The sequence below is a fragment of the Anastrepha obliqua genome, chromosome 1, assembly GCF_027943255.1.
Source record: "Anastrepha obliqua isolate idAnaObli1 chromosome 1, idAnaObli1_1.0, whole genome shotgun sequence".
Lineage (NCBI taxonomy): Eukaryota > Metazoa > Arthropoda > Insecta > Diptera > Tephritidae > Anastrepha > Anastrepha obliqua.
In genome coordinates this window covers 122,210,960-122,236,250 of record NC_072892.1, presented here as the reverse complement: position 1 = coordinate 122,236,250, position 25,291 = coordinate 122,210,960, and the positions used below count along the sequence as shown (strand labels likewise).

Below are 25,291 nucleotides of genomic sequence, written 5' to 3'. Positions count from 1 at the left end.
GGCCCGCAGCCGAGTGTTGCTTCGTGATTACCATTCGGAAGTGGACGGGTTCGAAACCCCGGACAGGAAATACGAAATGATAGAAAAATATGTTTCTAATAGCGATCACCCCTAGGTAGGCAATGACAAATCTCCAAGTGTATTTCTGCCATGAAAAAGCTCCTCATTTTATGTCAACTAATTACATTGGTTAAATACAAAGTACAATAAAAAAATGCGCAAAGTGCTCCTATTGTGAACCATTGAGAAATGTTTTTTAAAGCATTAACGATGCATCGATTTATCGAAAGACTTTCAACTAATTCGTCACGACCTGAATAACCTCAGGAGTTGTATTAAAACACATTACTGTTGGCTAATTATTTTGTTGTTTTTTGGAGAGATGAACTTATATGGCGCTAAATTTGCAGATCAGCTGAGAATTGATAATCTCTTCCTTATATTATATTTTCCGTAAAGCCGTAATGTTGTGTGACAGAAGTGAAGTACAGAAACTTGTTGGTATCCTCTGCATTGTCCAGATAAAAAAAAGGCACATCTCGTAGTGAGAGCAGAAGGGAGAAAGTTAGGATTGCATCCAGATTGTCACCTATGGGATGAAATTCATAAACTAGAATCTCGTTAGGAGAAGTGTATTGATGTTCAGGGAGACTATAATGAATAATAAAGTGTATTTCAAACCATAAAACTGTATATTTCTTATCAAGCCGCAAAACTTATTAAATATCCATACGAACGAATGCGACACATGCCTCAAAGGTGATCTGAGAAGATATGATATTATATTTACACGAGGAAAGGAAATTATAAAAATAGAGTCGTCTCCGCATCGTTATTCATGGCGCTCTAGAGTTCTTCGATATTTCGCTTGTTAACAATCTTAAAAACTTAGTAGCTAAGAATGTCTTTAGACTTAACGCTTCTAACAGGTTTTGGATAACGCTCAAATATCATGTTACCATCGCCATGTTACAGAGTCGTGAATATCAGATCTCGAAGATAGACTCAGATTCTCGTATATTCACCTCTCTTACAAAAGTTTCTGAGGATCTGACATCAATTGAAGCGATGACGAGATTTTAAACTTCGTAATATACATATATAATTGGCGCGTACACCACAAATGGAGTGTCCTACAGTTTCAAGCCGACTCCGAACGGCAGATATTTTTATGAGGAGCTTTTTCATGGCAGACTCGAACTTCATAAACAGTAATAAAATTGATGACGGAACAGGATCTTCCGTAACAGTAACTGTGTTGGAAAGAAGCTTACAGAATTGCAGATTATTTTAGTGTTTTTTCTTAGCGATTTTCACATTGTGGTAGCTTTTTTGACGCGTAACGTGAGTGGTTTTGAGGGAAAGCTGGGGTTTTGCAGGCGTGAACGTGAGTGCGTTAAGTTTTCATTTCATCATCATCACAGCGGACAGGAAGCGATGACAGACTGTCGACAAAAACTAAAAGCAGCGATGTATTTGCTGAAGGATATAGTTTAAAATCCCACCTGATACTGTTTTAAATAAATATTCCTGATGGGATAAGTTTATGCTAAATAGAAAAGGCGGGTTTCTTTGCCCTGTACCGAAGAAAAAAGTGATATGGAGAGGAAAATCGCAACCCAATTCTTATCATTTTACCATTACGATTGGAAACTTTTCCTGATAGTTATAAAAATTACCCTCTTCCAAATATGGCAATTTTTGCTTTGTATAATATGCGCAGGCAATTATTGCATTCCTGTACCAAACCTGCCAACAGACACACTGTTATGAAGCATCGAGGCAGCGCCTGCGAGTTCCTATTGAACACTGAACGATCGTGTTTATCACCATTAGTGAGCAAAAATCCAAATGTGGCAAAAAAAACTATTTTTTCGGGACATTATTAGTTTATTCGAAAGAGCAAATATCCTATAACAAAATTTCATTGCATTATCATTGCAGGCGCATTTTCCGGGAACATTTCACTGCATAACATTAGCTTTTAATGGATCACTTTTGCCCCACTTTCTAAATATGATATTCGGAAAAAAAATATTTGCCAGAAAATTTCAGTGTAGCCCACAGCCCTAAGACGCAAAATCAATAAATAGACACGTTTACTCGTACTTGGCATAGATACCCGCCTACTATTTTTTACAAGCAAATAGAGCGAGTCTTTGGTTGGTTGGAGTGGTGATTCATCCAGAATCCAACTAGCGCTTCCGCACCATTTTGTTAGAGCGAGTTTTAGTTCTCTTTGAAAAAAATCTTAAAAGCCGACCTCAGACTGAGAGACCACGCAAAATTGACCGCCAGTGATGAACGCCAAATAATAAGGAAAATAAAAAAGAATTCAAAAATTACATCAACGCAAATGGTAGCAGAAGTTCGTGAAGAGATTAAGAGAGCCATCAAGCCCTGTCATCAAGGCATTGAAACATGCCGGGTGCAGCACATCAATAAAAATAAGAGGCAGGAGTTCGCAAAGGAATACAAAAATATGCCACTTGATTTCTGGAGCAACGCTATTTTTAGCCACGAGAGTAAATTCAACATTTTTCAATCGAATGGAAGGATTCGAGTCTGGAGAAAACCCAATACTGAATTCGAAAAAGGTAATACAGTAAGTACAGTGGAATATGGTGGTGGGGGTGTATGTTAATCAGGTAATCTTGTATTTATTGGTGGTAATATGGATAAATCACTTTACCACCATACTGCCCACGATGTGCGGATATAAGCCATTCATCATGTGCCTCACATTCTCCCAACACCACCACAGTTTCCAGACTTGAATTCCATCAAATATTTGTGGGATGAATTCGGTAGGCGTGGCGCTAAACTAACATAACAAACAAAACCCAACTAAAGGAGGTACTCCAACAGGAATGGCCAAATTTGGGTCTAAATGCAACTAAAACATTAGTTAACTCTATGCCAAATAGATTTAATGCAGTCATAAAGCAAAAAGGAATGCCTACCAAATATTAAATTTTCTTTGAACTTAATATTTTATTTGTGAAATTGAAATGTGTGAATAATTTTGTCCGTGTGTGGATGTCTATATTGCAGTGAATCTCACACAACTTGTCTTGGGTGCATGACGTAACTAACGCGCAAGGATGTGTGTATAAATCCTCTTTTAATTTGAGATTGTCGTAATACAATGCTCTCTGATATTCTGCAGAGAAATGTTCACATAGATTCGACGGTTGACTTGCAGTCTTCATGCGTCACGCAATGTTGATGATTTCTTAAAGTTCATACTAAAATTTTCATATCCGCTTTCGACAGCATGCGAAGGCCCATAGATCATCTAGAAATCCTTTGCACAATATTTTGCTCGAGCACCAGACATTTTGTCATTGGTCTGTTATTGGCATATTATTGTAATAATGAGGCTCTATGAAATGATTTTTTTATTCCTCATTAGAGGACCCTACTACATATGGAATTGATAAACCTCTAGTCTTTAGAAAGTAAAAAGAAGGGCAAGAATTGCTCTCTCCCTTATTTTCAATGGCATTAAAGGTAACATTCATTGTCCATTTCTGCTTCAAAGTATTAAGTAATTTTCTCCCATCTCCCAGAATTTTTTGTAATGCTCCTCCTTTCTAAAGGGTTTTTCAATTGGCGCGGGTCGATTTTGGCGCCCTGTGGCAGCCATTTTGTTTTGGTGACATCTGTCAAATCTTTTGTTCATTATTCAGTTGTTTATGCCAAATCATCATGGCAAGTTATACGATTGAACAGCACGTTCAAATGATAAAACTTTATTATCAAAATGAGTGTTCATTAACGCAAACGTTGCGCGCATTGCGCCCATATTGAACCATATGGACCTAGACGACATGTGGTTCCAGCAGGACGGCGCTACGTGCCACACAGCAAACGCCATTTTATTCCATTTCAACATCTACCCGCCCTTATTGAAAAACCCTTTATTTAAATAAGTTCAATACAAATTATGCTCGTAATGATCCTAACGAGCAGAACGTTGGACGATGACAACATCCGATGAGGCATCCCTTGGAGTGTTTAAGAGAAAGATTCGCGCAAGATTTTTGGACCTTTGCACAACGGCGATGGCGAGTATCGCAAGCGACGGAGCAGTGAGCTGCGTGAGCTTTACGACGACATAGACATAGCGCAGCGAATAAATATCCAGCGACTTCGTTAGCTGAATCATGTCGTCCGAATGGATACACGCGCTCCGGTTCTGAATGAATTCGATGCGGTACTATCTGATGGTAGTAGAGGAAGAGGAAGGCCTCCTCTGCGTTGGAAAGATCAAGTGGAGAAGGACGTGACTTCACTTGATGTTTACAACTGAGGCCGGTTAGAACGAGAAACGACTGACGAGCTTTGTTGAAGTCGGCCAAATTCGCTCAAGCGATTACCGCTCAATTAAGAAGAAGAATGCTCCTATTGAACGTGCTGTTCGTGATTTCAATGAGAACTCCCAGTATTCTCAGTTTCAAAGTGAACATTTTCTGTACTATTGAACTCTGTATCTTAGTTTAGTTAGATGTAAGTTTGTAATTTTATTTAGGTATATATTTTCATTCCTTTTTAGTTTTAGTAGTCGGTTTAAAATCATGTTTTCTTGACTTCTTAAAATGAATAAATAAATAAAAAATGAATAATAAAAATTTTCTTTCTTAAATAAAGAGTGAAAAGCCAATCAGTGCAAGGCATTCGTTATTCTCTGCCGGATTTAAAAGGCAAATTTTATTTGTTTGCTTATTCTAAGTATTTTTCAAAAATTATCATGAAATTCCATTATTTATTTTTACTTGGCCAGTACATCCCCAAATGGATGACATTTTTATGCCGCCTTCGAACGACAGATGATTTTTTATGAGGAGCCTTTTCAGGGCAGAAATACACTCAGAGGTTTTGTCATTGCCTGCAGACATTTTCCATAATTTTAGTAATTCATGCGCACAATGGGTTTTAAACACGGGGCGGCCGGTTGAGCTGACCGCTTTCGAATTCGCTGAGGAGAAAAAAAACCGAGCGGATTCAGCACAGCTGACCAACCGAAAGACTGAACGGGAGTGAAGCATCCGTACTTGGCAGGCGGAGTGGAAGAACTCTAGGAAAGGACGATGGACGTATCGGTTGTTTCCGAATATCCTCAAATGGATGAATCTAAAAAATTTACTTCTAACTGACTTAAGAACTTAGCGGACATGGACCCTTTAAATCTTATCTGCTTATATTATCCTGATTTAAACATGAGCACGACCCGTACTCCACTTTTTGTGACAATTTAGTTGAAAATACAGAGCATTTATTCTTTGTCTGTTCTCGATTTGAGTTCGAAAGGGAAGAATTGTGAATTATGGTTGGGAAGCCAATAGTTGTGAGTAACCTAGTAGATAATATGCTTGACTCAGAAGAACATTGGTCCGCTGTAAGTAATATGGCAAGAATAGTAATTACCAAACTGCATAGCGCTGAATAATAACGCAGATCTTCATGAAGAGGCAATAGGGCGTTCCTTCTCGCGTGACGTAATACTTAACGCTTGTCCCACGGGAGGGAAACGAGGCTGGGATGGGTTTTAGCGGGTGAATCGAAAGACAAATCTCACACTTTTCGGCTTTGAATGACATTTGCCACCTCCAAAAACAAAAACAAAAAAGCGCCTTAACGAATGGTAGTCACGCACAAATCCATGCGGCGGCAACCGTAACGAAAATCCATTATAATCAGAATTTATTGGCACTGATCAAAGTACCGATTCCCCCAGTAGTTTTTCGCAAGGCGGTTGGAGCATTAGAAAAATCTTTGAGACATTTTATGTACATTTTTTACTTACAGACAAAGCTAAACTTTTGGCTTCATTTTGAAACACATTTCTAAGTAAAGTTTTTACAATTATATTCTCAACTTCGCTACACTGTTTCCTGTGTCTCCTGCTAAGACACATCACTTTGAACTCACAGCATGCATTTTATCTTTGTTTATAAGTGCAGCTGCTGAATAGAAAGGGCTTCAGCAACTGCACAATTGGAGACGCACACTTATACACCCAAATGTGGTAGTGGTAACAGTAATGTTGGTGTTGTGGCAAGCGCTATGCGTATGACTGATAGATAAACTCTTGGCTGACAAGCTGAGGGACTGCTTGACAAGCCAAGATATGTGTGCATACAAGGAACACATACACGAACCTACACACACATACAAGTATGTATGTAAGTAGTGTAATCATTCTGGCGGTTAAGTCTGCATATGTGTATGTGTGCAGATACATTTATATGAGTATGGCTTAGAGCAATACAAATTAAACACATAGACGGACACAGGAGGAATTACGCACACTCATAGATTTGTACATTCGTATATGCCTTCGCAACTGCTTGGGGCGTAAAAATGAGTTTCTAACTCATGCCTTGCCTCCCGAGCGTCTTACGCGCATTGCAGCCAATTCGCAATCATTTCGGATATATGCATAAAGAAAAGGTGTATACAACCGCTTTCACAAAATACGGGATATCCTTTGCGGTTGACAAAAGGATGCGCAGCTCCTACTAACGCCTGCTTGAGCATACACGGCGTATGATTCACATTCATTGCCAAAAGACGTCGGCATACATAAGCACATAGACATACTCGACTTCTTTGCATACACACACATAAGTGCATACATACATATGTATATGTGTATGTGTGTGTATAAATGCACTAGTAAAGAAAAATAATGAAAACGAATGAAGTCACAAATCGAAATAAAATGATATGAAAACGAGCCACCGCAACCGCAACCTAATTACGGGTAGTAAAACATGTTGGTGTGCATTGCCTACAAAGAATATCCGAGTAGCTGCTGACTTACAGCAAAAGCAAAGAAAGCGCACCACACCAAGCGCGCGCTGACGAAACAGACAAATAGTAGTTGGGGCCGCCGACAGGCACTCGCTACGTTTGTAATATTGTTGAACACATTCACGTACGACACGGCATACTTAGTTGCTGTTCAGGCCACATGACTTGCATACCGTACACATGTGCCTACATACATACAAACATACAAACGTCTTACATATGGCATATATTGCATAGTTCATAAGGAGGGAAACAAAAAACGAAAAACATTTGCTTGTTTAAGTGTATGACCATGCGCAAAAATCCGGCCGGATAAAAAAAAATAAAACAAAAACAAAAAAAAAACACTCATATACAAAAAAACGAACGCGAGCGGATCGAAAACATTAAGTAAACATAACCTACCGACATACATAAATACTATGGATTAAATGAACCAACTACTCAATGTAGGTCCTGCTGGCAAAGCAAGTCTGCATCAATGGAAGCATGACATTTGTGCATACATACATACACTTTCATCAGGCAACTCCCAGTCGCTGCAGCCAACAGTCGAAAGCTAACAGTCGTAGCAGTAGCAGCAGCGACCGAGATAGCCAGCACTAGTTTTGTCGCGACATTCTCATACATACACACATATAAACGTGCATATATATGCATGTATGTATGTGTGTTTGAAAATATACAAAAATGCTCCACTTAAAATGTTAACACAGAAACGGGCACGTGATTATAGGAGTTGCCCAGTAACAACAACAGCAACAGCAACAATAACAACATTCAAGCAAATTGCTTTGGCTACTTCGCTGCTTCGACGGAGTGCTGCTGCGTCATTTTGCCAGTTCGCTAGTCACTCGCCAACTGGTGTATGATGCGGCAAAAGCCAAGTTGAATTCAAGAAGCGTTAGTGGGACACGCCGTGCGCGCGCCATTGTTGGCCATTACCGATGCTGACGATAAAATCATTGCGTCGAACGGACTTTGCGAGGAAGAAAACTTTTACTAGTATATAAAAAAGGTTATTTTTCCAAAACATTTAAATTAATATTTTATATTTTCATATTTCAGCTCGGACGAGTAGTTACAGTAAAATGCATATGTGCGCAAATGACTGAGAGTCTTGTGCATACATATGCATACGCACATACACACACACATGAGAGTGCACTCGCAGGAATGAATTGATAGAGAACCAATGAAAAAGCTACATTACGCGCGCATTGTTCACAACTTTCATTATTCAGTGTGCTGTGATTCTAACTTTAGCTGCAAGGCGCTATGCTACCGAACTGTAAAAAGTTTATAAATATGTATGCATATGTGTGTGTAGGTATATACGTATGCAAAAGCCATGCAATAAATATTAATATTGCGAAATTTGAATTCGCTAAATTTTATGAGGGTCGTTTGAAAAGTACGTAATAGAATGAAAACTAACTAATTGTTTGGGATAAACTTGTTTTTATTTTTCGGCATAGTCTGCTTTTAGGCTTATAAACTTTTTCAAATGCTGTTCTAGTTTATTGAGCCCTTTCGCGCCATAAAATGTGTACAAGTCTGAAAAATAGCCACTCATTTCTCGCTTTTATAAAATCTTTTTTCTACCAGCCATTTCTTCAAATTGGGGAGGAAATAGTAGTTCGAGGGAGCCAAGTCTGGAATATAAAAGAAATGTGAAAAGTGTTAGAACCCTATTGCTATTAATTTTGCGAGCACAACTGCTGGGACATGAGCTGGTGCGTTTTCGTAATGGAAAAGGAAAATCACTCGACTTCCTCGATTCAAACGAATGCCACAAACACAAAGAAATATACCGATCTGGTTGAAACTTAGTGTGTTCTTGCAAGAGATGCTACTAACACATTGAGCGCGACCCCGGTCCCTAGAGACCGGCGCTGATCTTTCCCCGTAGCCGTCCTTACACTTTTCGGGGACCCAACAGTATTAAAGTTAAAAGATAAATGTAACCTGAAGGAGCGTAGCAAAAAGAAAAATTCTTCTAATGAGCTGTACTGAAGCATTCTAAGCAAAAGTGTGGCTGGGAAAGTGTGACATGTAACAAAATGCAACTACTTGTTTTGTTAAATTTATGGCTTTCTTAAAACCTGATATTGAATTTTCATCATAACAACCAGAACAGTATTTCCGAACTTCCTTGCTTTTTCTGTAATTTATGGAAAAAAATTTCCTTCCCAAAGTGGAATTTGTTCATCAACTCACTGTGTCAGTCCATTTACCAATTGTCTCCGAAATTCCGTAACTGATAGATTTTCTCGGTTACTTCTTGAAAGAGAAACAGGGAATCGATCGCTGATACTTTTACATTATCGCATACTTAGAGAGCGACCGCTTTCTGTCTGCCGATAGAAAAGGTCAGAAAGATCGGCGAAGCGCTCAACGTCTCAACTAAACATAAACTCGATACGCGCCACTAATGCCGTCTCTCTGATTTTGCACGAACTCTTGAAACGACCCTCGTATATTATTCAGCTGCAAATGCTCACATTTTGTGCAAAAAAAAAAAAAAAACAAAAAGAAAGCATTTTTTTTGCGATGACATTCCTGCTGCATTTCAACATATTTTTTAAACGTTAAAAAAGCCATTCAATTTTAGAGCAGAAAATGTGTGATTGTTGTACACTTAGCTCCTGATGTTGTAGGTCGAAATCAATTAAATAGGAATTATATAGCACTGGATTTGCACAGCCAACAAGAGCTTCAAATTTATTCACAATATTTGCATTTGGTGGGATTGCATTTTGACAACTGTCACAGCTCGCCGCGGTCTTCGCTTTTGACATATTTTTTAGTAACCAATTTATATTTTATAAAAATCAGTTCGTTGCTTTTGCTTTGGGCATTGGAAAATCAATGGCAATAAGTTGAGAGTCCTCTGGCATCACGGAAATTCTTTCTTTTCATGGAAGCCCAGCTGGGGGCTACCGAACGGGTCACAGGTTGCGGTCGACAGTTTACGCCCCCGGCCGACGCGCTAGCAAATAATAATAATTTACATTTTTTTGTATTCCTTGATAAATTAACATCATTCTCCATTGAAAATAAAAAACTATGATATTAAAAAAAAAAAACATAAAAATCGCTTCTAGTCAGAGGCGGTGGAAGGACTCTTGAGGGAGATTGTGCACATTCAAGTTTGACGAGTGCATCGCTCTGCGTCGACTTCCTTGCGGATTCCATCGAAAAGCCATTTTGGTTTCCCGTCTTCCCTACGGAGAGTATGTCCAATTCAATTCCATTTCCATGTTTTTATTTCGAAATTAATTGATCAGCTTCTAGTAAACAGAAGAAGATCCATTTTTGAGATTCTCCGCGGCCAAAAGATACGGCATATAATTCTGAGGCATTTGTTGACAACGGCCGCCGTAGCCGAATGGGTTGGTGCGTGATTACCATTCGGAATTCACAGAGAGGTCGTTGGTTCGAATCTCGGTGAAAGCAAAATTAATAAAAACATTTTTCTAATAGCGGTCGCCCCTCGGCAGGCAATGGCAAACCTCCGAGTGTATTTCTGCCATGAAAAAGCTCCTCATAAAAATATCTGCCGTTCGGAGTCGGCTTGAAACTGTAGGTCCCTCCATTTGTGGAACAACATCAAGACGCACACCACAAATAGGAGGAGGAGCTCGGCCAAACACCTAACAGAAGTGTACGCGCCAATTATTTATTTTTTTTTTGTTTTTTTGTTGACAAACGCTTGAAGACGTCGGCTTATGTGGTCAGACTCACGCCAGGTCTCAGAACTATAAAGGAGAACCGATTTTACGCTGGTAGTGAAGATTTAAAGTTGTTTTGTTAGTTACAAGGTGCGAGATCGCCACAGTCTATTTAGCTTATGAAACGCAGTTTGTGCTTTACAAAGTAGACTTTGGCGAAGTAGCAATAATAATAATACAGTCCTTTCCTGTTACTGGTTGGTGCGCATTATGGTCTGCTAGTGTCATTGGACCATTTCTCTTTGGAAGTGCAGCTGGAAGCACGCTGCCCGCTCACGTACTGCGATATCGAGATATGTTAGCGATATTTTTTGGCCTGCCTTTTTTTGCTGGTATCGGAAACCAAGTTTTACTGACGTGATCATGAGTAGCAATACGCTCGCACCAAGTAGACTCTGACTTTCAAAACTTAAGTCGTTTAAGAACATTTAATCAGGCTAAAACAAGTTTTTAGTTAACCACTATCGAATGACTGTGTAAGCTCAACTGAGCAGCAATAAACCAGGCTAGCAAGGATTCTCCAAACCGTTAACATTCTCCACCCTTTAGATAGATGAATCCATATTAGGTGAATAAACCGAGTAGCGTAGAATTCCCCATTTGAGTATTTCAAAGTAGGCGTCGCCCGGTTTGACAACATGTGGTCAAACGTCGTATTATTGTAAAATAACTGTGCAATAATTTATTTGGAATTCAGAATATCTTCATAGCTGTCATGCTAAAGTATAATTATTTAAATTTCCAAGCAAATATGTCTGCACTTTTCAACAGGTTTATGAAATAATTTATGGAAATAGTACGAGTTTACAACTTAACATTGTTGTGGATCATCTCACAGCTAAAGTTCAAGACAAACCACCATGGAATATCCTTTACGCCGACGATATGGTCTTAATTAAAGAGAACTTCGGTTGCCTGCAGAGAAAATTGAACATTTAGAATGATAAATTGGCAAACCACGAAATCCGCATAAATATGAAGACACCCGAACACCTGCACCTACCATTTGGCGAAGAGGAAACATACCAACGAGAGGACTCCTCTATTATTGGGCGGCCAATAACAGTAACAACAAGTTTCAAGTACCTGGAATCGATCCTGAGCAAAAATGGAAACACACACGAAGATGTGAAACATAGAGTTAATGCGGCATGGTTAAAGTGTTGCAGCTTGACGGGCGCCTTAAGTGACAGGAAAAGGCCATTAACGATCAAGGTAAGGTGAACAAAATCAACGTGAGACTAGTAATATTCTACGGGCCGGAATGTTGGACAACGTCAGCTAATCACAACCAAAAGATGCACGTGACTGAAACGAAAATGCTTCGCTGAGCATACGGGAAGATATGAAAATTGTACCAATATCGGAGAAATTGAGTGAAGGCAGGCTAAGATGGTATGGGCACGTAATGCATAGGGACGAAGACCACATCATCGAAGTCGCCATGAGCATAATAAGCCAATAAGACCTAGGGCAACAGCACAGTCCAGCTGGTTAAATGTGATACAAAGGGACAAAATAGAGAGCAGCAACTTCCTGATGTGACGACGCAGGACAGAGAAACCTGGTGCATAAGGTCAAGGGGGACCGTCTCCAGATAGGGACAAGGCAATGAGAGCGAGAGAGAGAATACAAGCTTATAAAGGGTTTTCCAATAAGAGGTGTTATTTTGATATTCAAAGGAAAATGCTAATTTTTAATATAAATGTTCGGATGTTTATTTCATTATAAAGAGAAAGATATGCGGCTAATAGTGGAAAATAACATCAGGTAAATGACCACCACGACCACGCTTACGGGACAATATCCTTTTTATGAAATTTTCCATAACCGAATTGCAAAGTGGCTGCCCTATGTCCTCGATAACCTCACGAATTCCATCCTTGAGGTCTTGAATCGATCCTGGGCTGTTGGGTGTTGGCGTAGACCTTCTCTTTTACGTGGTCCCAAAGAAAAAAGTCACAAGGTGTTAAATCACACGATCTCGGTGGCCAATTGTGATCACCTCTTCGAAAGATATGGTACGGAAACTTTTCCCGTAAAAGATCAATGGTTTCGTTGCTTGTGTGGCACGTAGCGTCGTCTTGTTGAAAATAAACGTTAATCACCCCCCGATAGCGCAATCCATTCACCAATAACACTTGTTATTAGAAAACTCTATACCTTGTTCACACTGTATTGCTCTCTAGTACTCGAGTGGTAGTACTGACCTCATCAAGTAAATAGTACATAAGCTGTAATTTTTCGTGGCCACTAAAATAAGTGCTTTGCGGATAACTCTTGCATTTTAACCAATTATGTGGCAAATATCGAATTTAACTTAAATATCGAATTAGATAGTTCATTTAAACTAATAATTAATATGAATTACTTTCACAGATGGTTGCGCAGCATTGGAGGCTTGTTGAGGAGCGAAGGCTTGTTGTCAATTTTCGAAAACAAAAATATGGAAAACGAATGCAAGTCCATCGCTGAGTAACTTGTAAATGTTTTTAAGCCCAAAACAAATCCACAGCACGACATTGTCGCAAAAATAAAACGACTCGCACTACTGATCATTTAAGAGAGTCCCAACTCTTGCCAAGAAGGACACTTTTATGTCATCAAACACTATTGCAGCTGAAATGAACAACGTAATGTCAGCGAGAAATGTACGGTGACGATTGCACAACAAGAGCCTACCAGGCAGAATAACTCGCAAAATTCCTGTGTTGTAACAATCAAATTTAAGTAAGGAGAAAAGTTTTGCTCAGGAGCACAAGCCATGGTGTGGACCAGAAATGGTATGAAATACTAGCGTTGAAACAAAAAGAAATTTATTTGGAAATGATGCTGGGCAAAATGTCAAGCGTCGTACAGAACAAAAGTTCTGTCCGCGGTTCACAAAAAAGATAACAAGCACGATGGCGGCAACATAAATGATTTGGAGATGCTTCTCTTGGTATGGAGTCGGGCCTATAAATAAAATGGATGTGATGCTACCACTTGCTGAGCTGAATGTGCCACTTCGGTGGTTTTTTTGTTCCAAAATAATGGCCCAAAACAGTCTGCAATGTTAGTACGTAAATGGTTTTTACAAAATAATGCTAAAGTTTTGCATTTGCCGATTAACACAGTCAGTCACCCGACCTAAGCCCCATTGAAAACCTTTAGGGAAATTTGAAAAATAGGGAGCATTTACGGCAAAACATCAAAAAACTATAGTATTTCACTCCCACAGAAACCTGCCGTGGGATTATTAATTCTATGCCAAATCGAATACAAAAAGTCAGTGACAATCATGATGGGCACAGAGGTTATTGATGAAACTTCGAAAATTTAAACAGGATTTTTATTCAAATCGCTAAGTTCTTTTTGTATCGAATATATTTTTATTTCTATTTTCCCATTTTTTGTCGTCATTTGGTGCACTTGCCAAAAATTCCAACGACACTATATCCTTGCGCCTCCTTTGGAGCCTTTTTATACTCATCACAAGAGGTCTATGTTTCAAAATAACTTTATAAACTGTTAGAATGGTACATATTCGATGCAACACAAATGAAAAAAATGGTAATTTTGTTTCCACTTATGCTGATTAGTGCTGAGGATCTGTATAAGTATATTTTACAGCGATAAGATAGAAACGGGACTCGAGATATTCCTTGATTATCCGTCGATAGTTTCTCTGCACCGACATCGCAATATTTACTATGTTTCAAATAATTTTCAGAAAACTCACGTGGCACCCGTGCATTGACACGGCGAGCCTAAAATCTTTTTCAGTCTCTCCTTATCCATCTAATGTGCAATCAGTGTTCAAAAGCCGTCAACGTTTTCACAGAAACACAAATAACAGCGAAAAATTGTATGAGTTTTGTTGCTACGTTTTTGGAAAAATTAAATTTTCAATAATATCGAAACACAATTGCCGTCGTTTTATTCTCCGTTGCTGCTTTTTAAATTTTGTCAGAATTTTCAAAAAATTGTTTTTTTGCAATTTCTTAAAATATAATATCTTAAAAATATTGTGTGAAAATTTGAAGTGAATCCGACAAATACTTTTCGAGTTATTCAACAATTAACAAAGGGCGCTGGGACGCTCCGGATATCGACAGCAAAACTTTAAATGCGTTTTTTCTCAAAACTATGTTTTTTGAACTGGTGATCACTGTAACTTAAAAACTGCTTGATAGATTTTAATAAAATTTATACTGCTTTTGAAAAACATAAAAAACTCGTGCCTGATTGAAGGATTTTTGTTTTTTTTTTTTTAATTTCGATATTTTTTTAAACAATTAATTGTCGGTTTTTTCTCGAAAATCTGAAAAATATTTCCTGAGGCCGCCATATTGTTAATTTTGAAAAAAAAGCTTCGATCAGGCACAAGATTGTCTATTAATAAAACTAATTTCTCTTGTCCGATTGATTTTAGATGAATCCCCAAGGACTTGTGTTGATCAGCGCAAGGGACTTCTGTAGCCCACACAAACAGCGATAACTTTTACAAATACTTTTTTGTTTTTTTGAAATTTTGCTAAAGTCAAGTCAAAACATGATGTATTAATGCAAAATAAAGCAATTCACCAGCAAACAAAAATTATTGAAAATCCCAAAACGCCTTAATATCACCCCTATGTTCGTTTTCGTCGATTCGGCCCAGTATTCTTCGCTCCTTTCGCGCGGTACAAAAAGTGTTAAGTTTCAAAAGATCCTTTAATTATTATTTATGTCGTAGCCGAATGGGTTGGTGCGTGGCTACCATTCGGAACTCACAGAGAGAACGTAGGTTCGAATCTCGGTGAAACACCAAATTAAGAAAAACATTTTTCTAATAGCGGTCGCCCCTCGGCAGGCAATGGCAAACCTACATGAAAAAGCTCCTCGGAGGAGGAGCTCGGTCAAACACCCAAAAAGGGTGTACGCGCCAAATATATATGTATATATGTATTTGTTATATTAATCTATGGAATAAAAACCACATAGAATTGAATATCTGTTATTAATTTTAAAACCTTGTATATTCGTAGGGTATCCATTTTCATGGCCATATGCGTTGCTTTGCATTTGGTCGAGCTCCTCCTCCTGTTTGTGATGTGCATTTTGTTGTTTTTCTACAAAATACAGAGACCTACACTTTTACGCTCGCCTCCGAAGGGCAGATGAGTTTTTATGTGTAACTTTTTTATGGCAGAAATACGCTCGGTGATTTGCCATTGCCTGCCGAGTGGCGACTGCTGTCAGAAAAAACGTTTTTTATCGTTTGCGATTACATGCCCGGAGTTTCGAGACCGGGCACTACCGAATGGTAGTCACGCACTAGCGCATTCGGCTGTGGTGGCGACCGACCTACTCCTTTTTCATGCCGATGAAAAAGCAATGCTACACCGTTCGAAACGGATTTTCTTCTCAGTGAAAGTTTACATTTGCGATTTCACTTGATAAATAAAAAAAGTAACAGCAACAGTAAAAGTAAAAACCATCTTGACTTGGCATAAAATCCACCCAAAAGTTTAAAATATACAAACTTAATATTATACTTTCAGTTGATCTTTTTGAAAACATGTGAAGTCTGAAGTACCCCACTTGTGTATGTATGTATGTGCGCGCCCTATACGCACACGCGTCTGTGTGACCACCAAGTGTGCACCTTCGTGAAGAAACCCAAATTATTAAGGTAAACGACCAAACTCACGACATATTGCGCATACATACAGACACATATAAGTATAGTAAGTATGTATGCCTACGCACAGGCACAGCCACATCCACACTTAGTTATACACAAAGGCAACCACAATTTGTTGTCAACGGATTATACAATTAATTAACAACAACCTCAAGTGAACCAATTATCTTCCACTTTTCTGCTCAAAGCCAATTTTATAAATGAAATCTCGGTTTACACAACACTTTAATCCGGCAACTTTTCGGATTCAATGACAAACCCCTCAATTTGCTCCCTCGCAATCCGAGCCTGCGTCTGCACTCATTCACTATCATCTCACATCAACTGTTGCAATTGTGCTACTTATGTCGGGTTTTGGAAGCAAGCACACACACACTCACAGTACATACGTATGTATGTATTTAAATATATTCAAAGCAACCAACAAACAACTCTACGAGTACCATCCATTTATTCTTACTGACAAGGCCAAAATTCATGCAACAACAATAGAATCTGAGAATCGAGAAAAAGGACAAAAAAAACAAACATTTATTGTCATTTATTTACATACGCAAAATGAATAAAGTGAATGCTCGAACATTTTGCAACATCCACCACCACACCACGCTTGGCAATAGTCTACCAAAAGGGTATTGGGTTACAATTTGAATATTGAGCTTTTGTGAAAATTTAATTAATGCGGTACGAACGATTTGCAGTGATTACGAGTGAATGACTGTTAATTCCACAGGCTGTATGTGTGTGCAATGCATTTGTATAGGTCGAACAATATGCGCTACGATGATAACGTCGCCATCGCCACCGCCATTGCCACTAACGTTGAAAACTTAAGCGACAACAGTGACAGCAGCGCCTGGGACGGCAGGCACAACAATCGAAGTGACAACTATGTGCATACATATGTACATAGATATGCTCAACATGGGCGATAGCTGTGCACATATGTGGGTAGGTCAAGGATTCACAATGCTGCAATTTGAATAATAAAACACATACATGCATGCATACACACAAACGTACACATATACATATAATCTAAGTCCGAGATACATAGCACAGTTCAGCCGAACAAATGCCTCGATGCCATGGTACAAGCCATACGTCAACGTCTATCATACGTACATATCTACGTACATACGAGTACAAGAACGCTTAAGCTTGAAGCTGTAAGATCCACACATACACACGCGCGGCGCTTATAAACTTACATAAACACAAACTCGCTGATGTTGAGACAACCACTCACGGCACTCTCAACCACTCAATCGCACAATCAAACATACTTGTTAAGCCGTAAATCGGAACAGCAATCACCCAAATTTGTCGTGAATCGTTAAGATGATGGATTCGATGCCAAGTGCCGTTGCCAATTCGCGAATCATTCTTTTCATCTCGTCTCTTTTGCATTTCATTTACTATCACTTTCCACCAAAATGAAAAATTTATCAACATATTTGCTGCTGTTGCAACACAATATCACAGTGTTGCCAACAATCACTAAAGAAATTAGAAAATCATTAAGCAACAGCTTTTAACCTCAATATGTAATGTGGCAAGAGGTAGGAGGGCAGGTAAATTGCTTACATATTATATAATTAAAGCTTTCAGAAGTAGGATTCGAGTTCACTTAGAAATAATTTTGATGAATTATTGTGATAAATATTGAAACAGAAAATTGGGGGAAAAAGTTACAATAGAAATATGTATGTATCTATTTATGTATATCGATTACAAAACGCACCCACCATAGCCAAGTGGGTTTGTGCGTGTTTATCCTTCGGTGGGTACGTGTTGAAAGCCCATTGTGGGCACTAAACAACAAAGTATAGAGGAGCCGGAGTGCATTTCTGCTTCTCATAAAAAGAAAACTATCTGTCCTTCGTAGTTGACTTAAAACAACAACAAGTAGCACAAGACAAATTGGAGAAGAGGCTTGGCCAAACACTTTATAAAGAATGTACGCATTCTATTACCGAGCATTTTTCGCCAGATGCACTTCTGTTAGGTGTTTGGCCGTATTCCTCCTCCTATTTGTGGCGTGCCTCTTGATGTTGTTCCACAAATGGAGGTAACTACAGTTTTAAGCCGACTCCGAATGGCAGTTTTGGTTGGTTGGTTTTAATGAGGTGCTTTTTCATGGCAGAAATATACTCAAAGGCTTACCATTGCATGTCGAGGTACGTAGAAAACACTTTTTCTATCATTTTGCTGTTTCAAGCATGAAGATTCGAACCTATGTACGCCCAAATGGTAGTCCCGCACCAACACATTCGGCTAGGATTAGTTTGTATATTTTTTCGAAAATTATGGTTCCCACGTGAAATAATAAAGGAATAAAAAATGGTTTGACAGCTGAGAATGGCGAACTGTGTTGATATTTCTGTTCAGTAAGGTTTAGCAAGTCATAATCAGCCCTCATTTCGAAAGGAGCTGCCATAACAGTGAATGGCAAGCGCTGCTAATATAGACTTCGAAGATGAGACGCGCTTTGTAGAAGTCGATAAAAACATGGAAATCGTGGAATTGATCCGACATGTGAGCACTGTGCCCAATACTGGTCACTGACGATTATCAACAATGACCTGATGGTCGACATCCAGAATTTGTGGGTGAATTTGTGCTTTCATGCAATGTCTTGGAGGATGTCGAAATAAACTTCCGCTATAAATCAGAGTATCCATTGGATGAAATAAAAGATTGCTTTCGAAAAGTCTCTTTCGGATGCCGTAATGTAATGATGAACTTGCTGTGCCATATGACTTTTTTCCAATTTGTTTTGCTGTTGATCTCCATAATACCTCTTCTAAACAGCAAATAAAAATTATACTTAATATATATACAATATAACGAACAAAAATAAACCTGGGATCGCTTCAGGTGTGAAAAGCCGCATTTCAACAGCGCGAAAATAAGTGTGTTGAATCGGAAACCCCGCCAATCGCTCTGAGAATCTTTACTTCGTTATCCAAACGAGCTGGCTTTGCAATGATTCACTAGCGAAGTCCAAGTTATTGATCACAGAGATATCTCTGTGAACTGCTTCTAGGAAAGTGACAGAGTAATTTGTGTAGCAGTGTTTGTTTAGGTGGATTTTATTCAACGAGACAAAAAATATAAGATTAGCTATAGAACCGTTCTGTCAGACAAAGGAAACCTGGTCGTAAATACATCTGCATCTTTTACACATTAACTAAATAGTAACCTTAATAGCAAAGCACTGTGTAATGGGTATGAGGTAAGAGGGGAGTTCCCCTTCCAATGATTTCTGAGACAAGGAGGAGATGAGAAGTGTTACACAGCATCTCTATCACTGTTCCGCTTAATTCAATGTACGACACTTTACTTCTAACAGTACTTTTTTTAATGCTTAGCAAATCTTGATTCCACAAGTATTCACAACATTTTTAGCTCATAAAGCATTTGGATTGGCTGGTTTTTAGTTCAAATTAAAAGTTAACCAAACCAAATATCACTTTGACAATTGTAGCCCATTTTCGGTAGTGATAAGATAACAAAGAGCCTTAGTTAGACTAAGGACGGACCTATCCGAATCGTGTAATACCAAACAAGGTAGCAGACAAAGTGGCTCTTTGCCGTGTGATTTCTTCAACCTGATATCGGGGAAAATAGTTTAAATTCCAGATTCTTTAGGTACTACTTTTTTTATGAATTTACAATTAAAATCGAGCCTTCATTAAATAATGTAGATACAGGAGCAAAATGAGCGGTTTAATCGAAGACAAATGTATAATTTTTTAAGTTTTTAAACGAGCTTTTTTTCAACTTTTTAGTATGCGTATTGGTGTGGTGCTATAAATATGTGATAGGCGCTACGATTTCAGTATTTACGAAGCTCTTTATTGCAGCGGAAATGCACTGGGAAGTTTTTAAATACCTGGAAATTAGTGGAGGATGGTTCCGTGTGTAGAAGTCCACGCAAGTGGGGAAAGTTACTGATAGCCATTCACTTGGGAGTGGCCAGGACGATTCTTCTGCATATGGTTCAAGCAGCTCACAACGGCCGGGATTAGCCCACGTATCCTCTGGGTAGCAGCTGGCGAGGCATTCCAGGATAGCTGCTTGTTAGCTGGGTTTGGGACCCTCCTACAGCTGCCATGTAAAGAAGCGCAAATCGGTGTTGGATTCGTTGTGGGAGAGAGGTTTCGTTGCCAAGTACTGTCGTTTACTCCGGTATACGAGCGTCTCGCAATAATCAGCATCAAAGCGCGATTTTTTAACATCTCGTTAATTTGCGCCCACGGCCCGACGGAAGAGAAGAACGATGCGACCAAAGATTCCTTCTATGAGCGCTTGGAATGTTCCTATGAGCGCTGCCCCCACCACGACATAAAAATCGTGCTTGGCGACTTCAACGCCAGGGTGGGCAAGGAAGGAATTTTTGGTCCCACAGTCGGAAAATTCAGTCTGCACAACGAAACATCCGGTAACGGACAGAGGCTGATCGACTCTTCCGGGGTCCGAACCATGGTAGTCTGCAGCACCAGATTCCAGCATAAAAAGATCCAACAAGCTACCTGGCTGTCCCCTGATCGAAAAACGCGAAACCAGATCGATCATGTTGTGATAGATGGAAGACACGCTTCTAGTTTTTTAGATGTACGTACGATCCGAGGACCCAACATCGACTCGGATCATTACCTTGTTGCAGCCAAACTGTGCACACGCCTCTGTGCAGCAAAAAACGTACATCTACCTACGCAAAGAATGTTCGACATCAAAAAGCTGCAATCACAACAGACAGCCAGAAGATTCGCCACTCGATTCTCACTCCTGCTCTCAGAGAGCACTGCCCAACAAACCGGCATGCACGAGCAATGGAGCAACATTTCTCGTTCCCTACGTACCGCCGCCGAAGAAGAAATCGGATTCCGGCGAGCCCGAAAAAACAATTGGTACGACGAGGAATGTCATGCTGCCGCAGAAAGAAAGGATGCCGCCTATAGAGCACGCTGCAATCAGGCGCATCGCGAGCCATGTGGGACCGCTACAGAGAGCTAAAAGAGGAAGAGAGACGTATTATCCGAAAGAAGAAACGAGAGGCCGAAATACGTGAGTGCGAGGAGCTGTAGATACTGGCCAATAGGAACAATGCCCGAAAATTCTACCAGAAAGTTCGGCGGCTTACAGAAGGTTTCAAGATCGGGGCGTTTTCCTGTAAGAACAAAGACGGTGAACTGGTGACTGACATCCAAAGCAATCTTAAATTATGGAGGGAACAGTTATCGAACCTGTTAAACAGTGACAGCTGCGCATGTCACAGAGAATGTGAAGATTCCGATACCCCAATCGTTGACGACGGAATTGACGTTCCGCTACCCGACCATGACGAGGTGAGAATAGCGATAACGCGGCTAAAGAACAACAAAGCCGCGGGCGCCGACGGACTGCCGCCTGAGCTATTCAAACATGGCGGCGAGGAGCTGGTAAGGTGCATGCATCAGCTCCTATGCAGAATATGGTCGGATGAAAGCATGCCTGCCGATTGGAATTTAAGTGTGCTCTGCCCAATCCATAAGAAGGGCGATCCTGCAATCTGTGCCAATTACCGCGGGATTAGTCTTCTAAATATAGCCTATAAAGTTCCAGCGAGCGTATTGTGTGAAAGGCTGAAGCCCACCGTCAGCCAACTGATTGGAACTTATCAGTGTGGCTTCAGACCTGGAAAGTCTACCTTCGACCAAATATTCACAATACGCCAAATCTTGGAAAAGACCTATGAAAGGAGAATCGACACACACCATCTTTTCGTCGACTTCAAAGCTACATTCGACAGTACGGAAAGGAGTTACCTGTATGCCGCGATGTCTGAATTTGGTACCCCCGCAAAACTAATACGGCTACGCAAGCTGACGTAGCTCAACACCAGCAGCGCCGTCAGAATTGCAAAGGACCTCTCCAAGCCGTTTGATACCAAACGAAGTTTCAGACAGGGTGACTCGCTGTAGTGTGACTTCTTTAACCTGATATTGGAGAGCATCGTACGAGCCGCAGAACTTAATCGCTCAGGCACAATATTTTATAAGAGCGTACAATAGCTGACGTATACCGATGATATTGACATCATCGGCCTTAACAACCGCGCTGTTAGTTCTGCCTTCTCCTAACTGGATAAAGAGGGAAAGCGAATGGATCTGGTGGTGAACGAGGACAAAACGAAGTACCTCTTATCTTCAAACAAACAGTCGCCGCACTCGCGTATCGGCACCCACGTCACTGTAGACAGTTATAATTTCGAGGTTGTAAAATACTTCGTTTATTTAGGAACCAGCATTACCACCGATAACAATGTCAGCCTTGAAATCCAACGTAGAATCTCTTTTACCAACAAGTGCTACTTTGGATTAAGTAGGCAACTGAGCTGTAAAGTCCTCTCTCGACGAACAAAACTAACACTCTATAAGGCTCTCATCATGCCCGTCCTAACGTATGGCGCAGAAGCTTGGACGATGACAACATACGATGAAGCGACGCTTGGAGTGTTCGAGAGAAAGATTCTGCTTAAGATTTTTGGACCTTTGCACGTTGGTAATGGCGAATATCGTAGACGATGGAACGATGAGCTTTACGACGACATAGACATAGCGCAGCGAATAAAGATCCAGCGGCTACGCTTTCTGCGTTGGAAAGATCAGGTGGAGAAGGACTTGGCTTCACTTGGTGTGGTTAGCACGAGAAAGAAACGACTGGCGCGCTTTGTTAAACTCGGCCGAACTCGGGTAAGCGGTTATCACGCCAATTAAGAAGAAGAAATTAGTGACCACATGTATAATGTCCAAACTAAAATCTCCGTCTCAAAATATTGTCTTTGCTTTCAATTCAATTAAAAGTGGTTTAAATTTAGGAGAGGGTTTAATTGATAAAAGGAAAAGTGAGGTCTTTTGTCCATCAAAACTAAGTTCCCTTAATAAACCTAATATATAATTGGGTTGGGCTGAGCGTATGTGTCTTTCTTTCGGGCGAGATGTTTCAACTTTCTTCGCGCTATAACGTCACTGATGTGGCAGTAAAGATGCACTGTGTTAATGCCACAGCTATATAGAATAATTGGAAGCGAATAAAAAAATACCAGGGATTGTATGCATAATATCGGTTCTTCACGGCAACTCCACCTAAAAAGTCTTGCGGTGTCAAATCGCAGCTCCGAGGTGGCCAATTGACATACGCGAGACGGCTAAAACTATCAAAAAACAATTTACGCGCAAATGATAAATTGTAACATGGACACCATTTTCTAAGTTCATGTCTTCCATTTCCAGCTAAACAAGAAGTCATTAAACACGTCTCTGTAGCGCTCCCCGCTGACGGAAATGGCGTTTCCAACGGCATTTTCAAAGAAAACTGGGACAATGATGCCATCGCTCCAAAATCTGTAACAAACTGTCACTCCCTGAGAATGCATTGAATTCTCGAAGGCTGTGTATTCCGATCCCCAGATACTACCATGTTAACCTCGCAGCTGGGATGAAAGTGCGCTTAGTCAGAAAATCTGATTTTGACTTCTTCTCAATAAGCGCTCTATTAGGGGCTACACAACATTGGCTTCGGAAATAAGCTTGCGATATGTCCCAAAGTTGTTCAAACGGAAAGCGATTAATTTCTTTCCGTGAAGATATGCTACTGAGTTTCTGCCATGATTTCCAACCAGCGCGAAGGAGCTGCCACTGTCAAAAAATATATGTTTAAAAAAGCCACTATATGGTCCCTCCTATATGGACCAACCCGGTCGCCGTAGCCGAATGGGTTGGTGCGTGACTATCATGCAAGAAACAGCAAAGTGATAGAAAATAATAATAAAATAACTCCGTTCGGAGTCGGTTTAAAACTGTAGCGCCCTCAATTTGTGGAACAACATCAGGACTCACGCCACAAATAGGAGGAGGAGCACGGCTGAGCCCCTCACAGAAGTACACGCGCCAATTATTTATTTATTCTTTATTTAGTACTTTCCGCCTCACAAATCGTGGTCCAAATTTTGTAGAAAACAGTTGAAAGATATAAAGCATTTCATTGAGCAATGCCAATTACCGTCTGTTTATTTAAAGCAAAAATATGCTGTTGAAATTTAAGGTTTTACTTGAAAGGCAAATTTTGCTACCTTAAACAGATTTATTTTAAATTGTTTTCTTTTTTTTTTGGCATCTTTCTTCAACGACCATTCCCCAACTACGCTACTAGCAAACATTTGGCAGCACTCAATAAACACAGGCTACCTAAAAAAACAGTAGTTATTGGGCACACGCTAATGATACAAATGAGAAACGAAAAAGCTTTTTAACATTGTTTCCCCCCTTTTTCCTTTGTGATGTACTTGTCCGGCTTATATCTAAGCCCTTAATCGCCTTTGTAGTCCTCCACTTCCAACCAACAAGGCAGCAAACGAACGAAAATCCAAATAGGATGTGGCAAACACATACACATGCACAGCAATGGAAATTTCTGACCATTATATTCAAATTTAAGAAGGAAAAAAAATTTGCCTAAAATGTTTTGTGGTGCAAGTACATAGTTTGTTTGTGTGCGTGTGTGTAGGTGTATTTATGCAGAAGTACTTACATACCTGCTGATGCAAATTATTGTAGTAGCGCATTATGTACGGTGGCAGTTGTTCGGCCGTCTCTAAGCCAATCCACTGGAAAACAATCGATCCTGACGATGATGAATCATAAAAATTCTCCTCCTCATCCATTCAAAATCGTTCTACGAATACATACGTATGTATGTATGTAAGTATGTATGGATGTGTGTATGTAAATATATACCGTGTAACTGCTAGTAAAGCTGCGGTTGTACGAATACTTTTAGGTACATTTGAATATATATATATTTGAAGGTACGTATCTGGTATGTGGGCAGTGGCAGTGTCTGCAGTGTCGGTAAGTGCTCTTCATACAATGGTTAGCCGTCTGCATCATAAGGTGTTAGCGATGGGGTGAAATTTATACGTGTAACTATGTGCCGACATCGTTTTGTGTTTTTTTTTTGTGCTTTTAATTAAAATTTTTTTGTTTTCTTTTACTTTTCGTTCTCACTTCAGTTATCAATTCAC

At 39.8% G+C, this 25,291-nt stretch overlaps 1 protein-coding gene across 1 annotated transcript in view; it reads right to left on the bottom strand.

Annotated features, from left to right (window-relative positions):
* Positions 1 to 24,987, bottom strand: part of LOC129235935 (peripheral plasma membrane protein CASK) — a 115,601-nt gene extending 90,614 nt beyond the window's left edge. The window contains exon 1 of the mRNA XM_054870025.1: positions 24,803 to 24,987. Within this exon, the coding sequence (XP_054726000.1) occupies positions 24,803 to 24,931 (129 nt within the window). The 5' untranslated portion in view covers positions 24,932 to 24,987. The remainder of the gene's footprint in view (positions 1 to 24,802) is intronic.
* Positions 24,988 to 25,291: the final 304 nt, after the last annotated feature.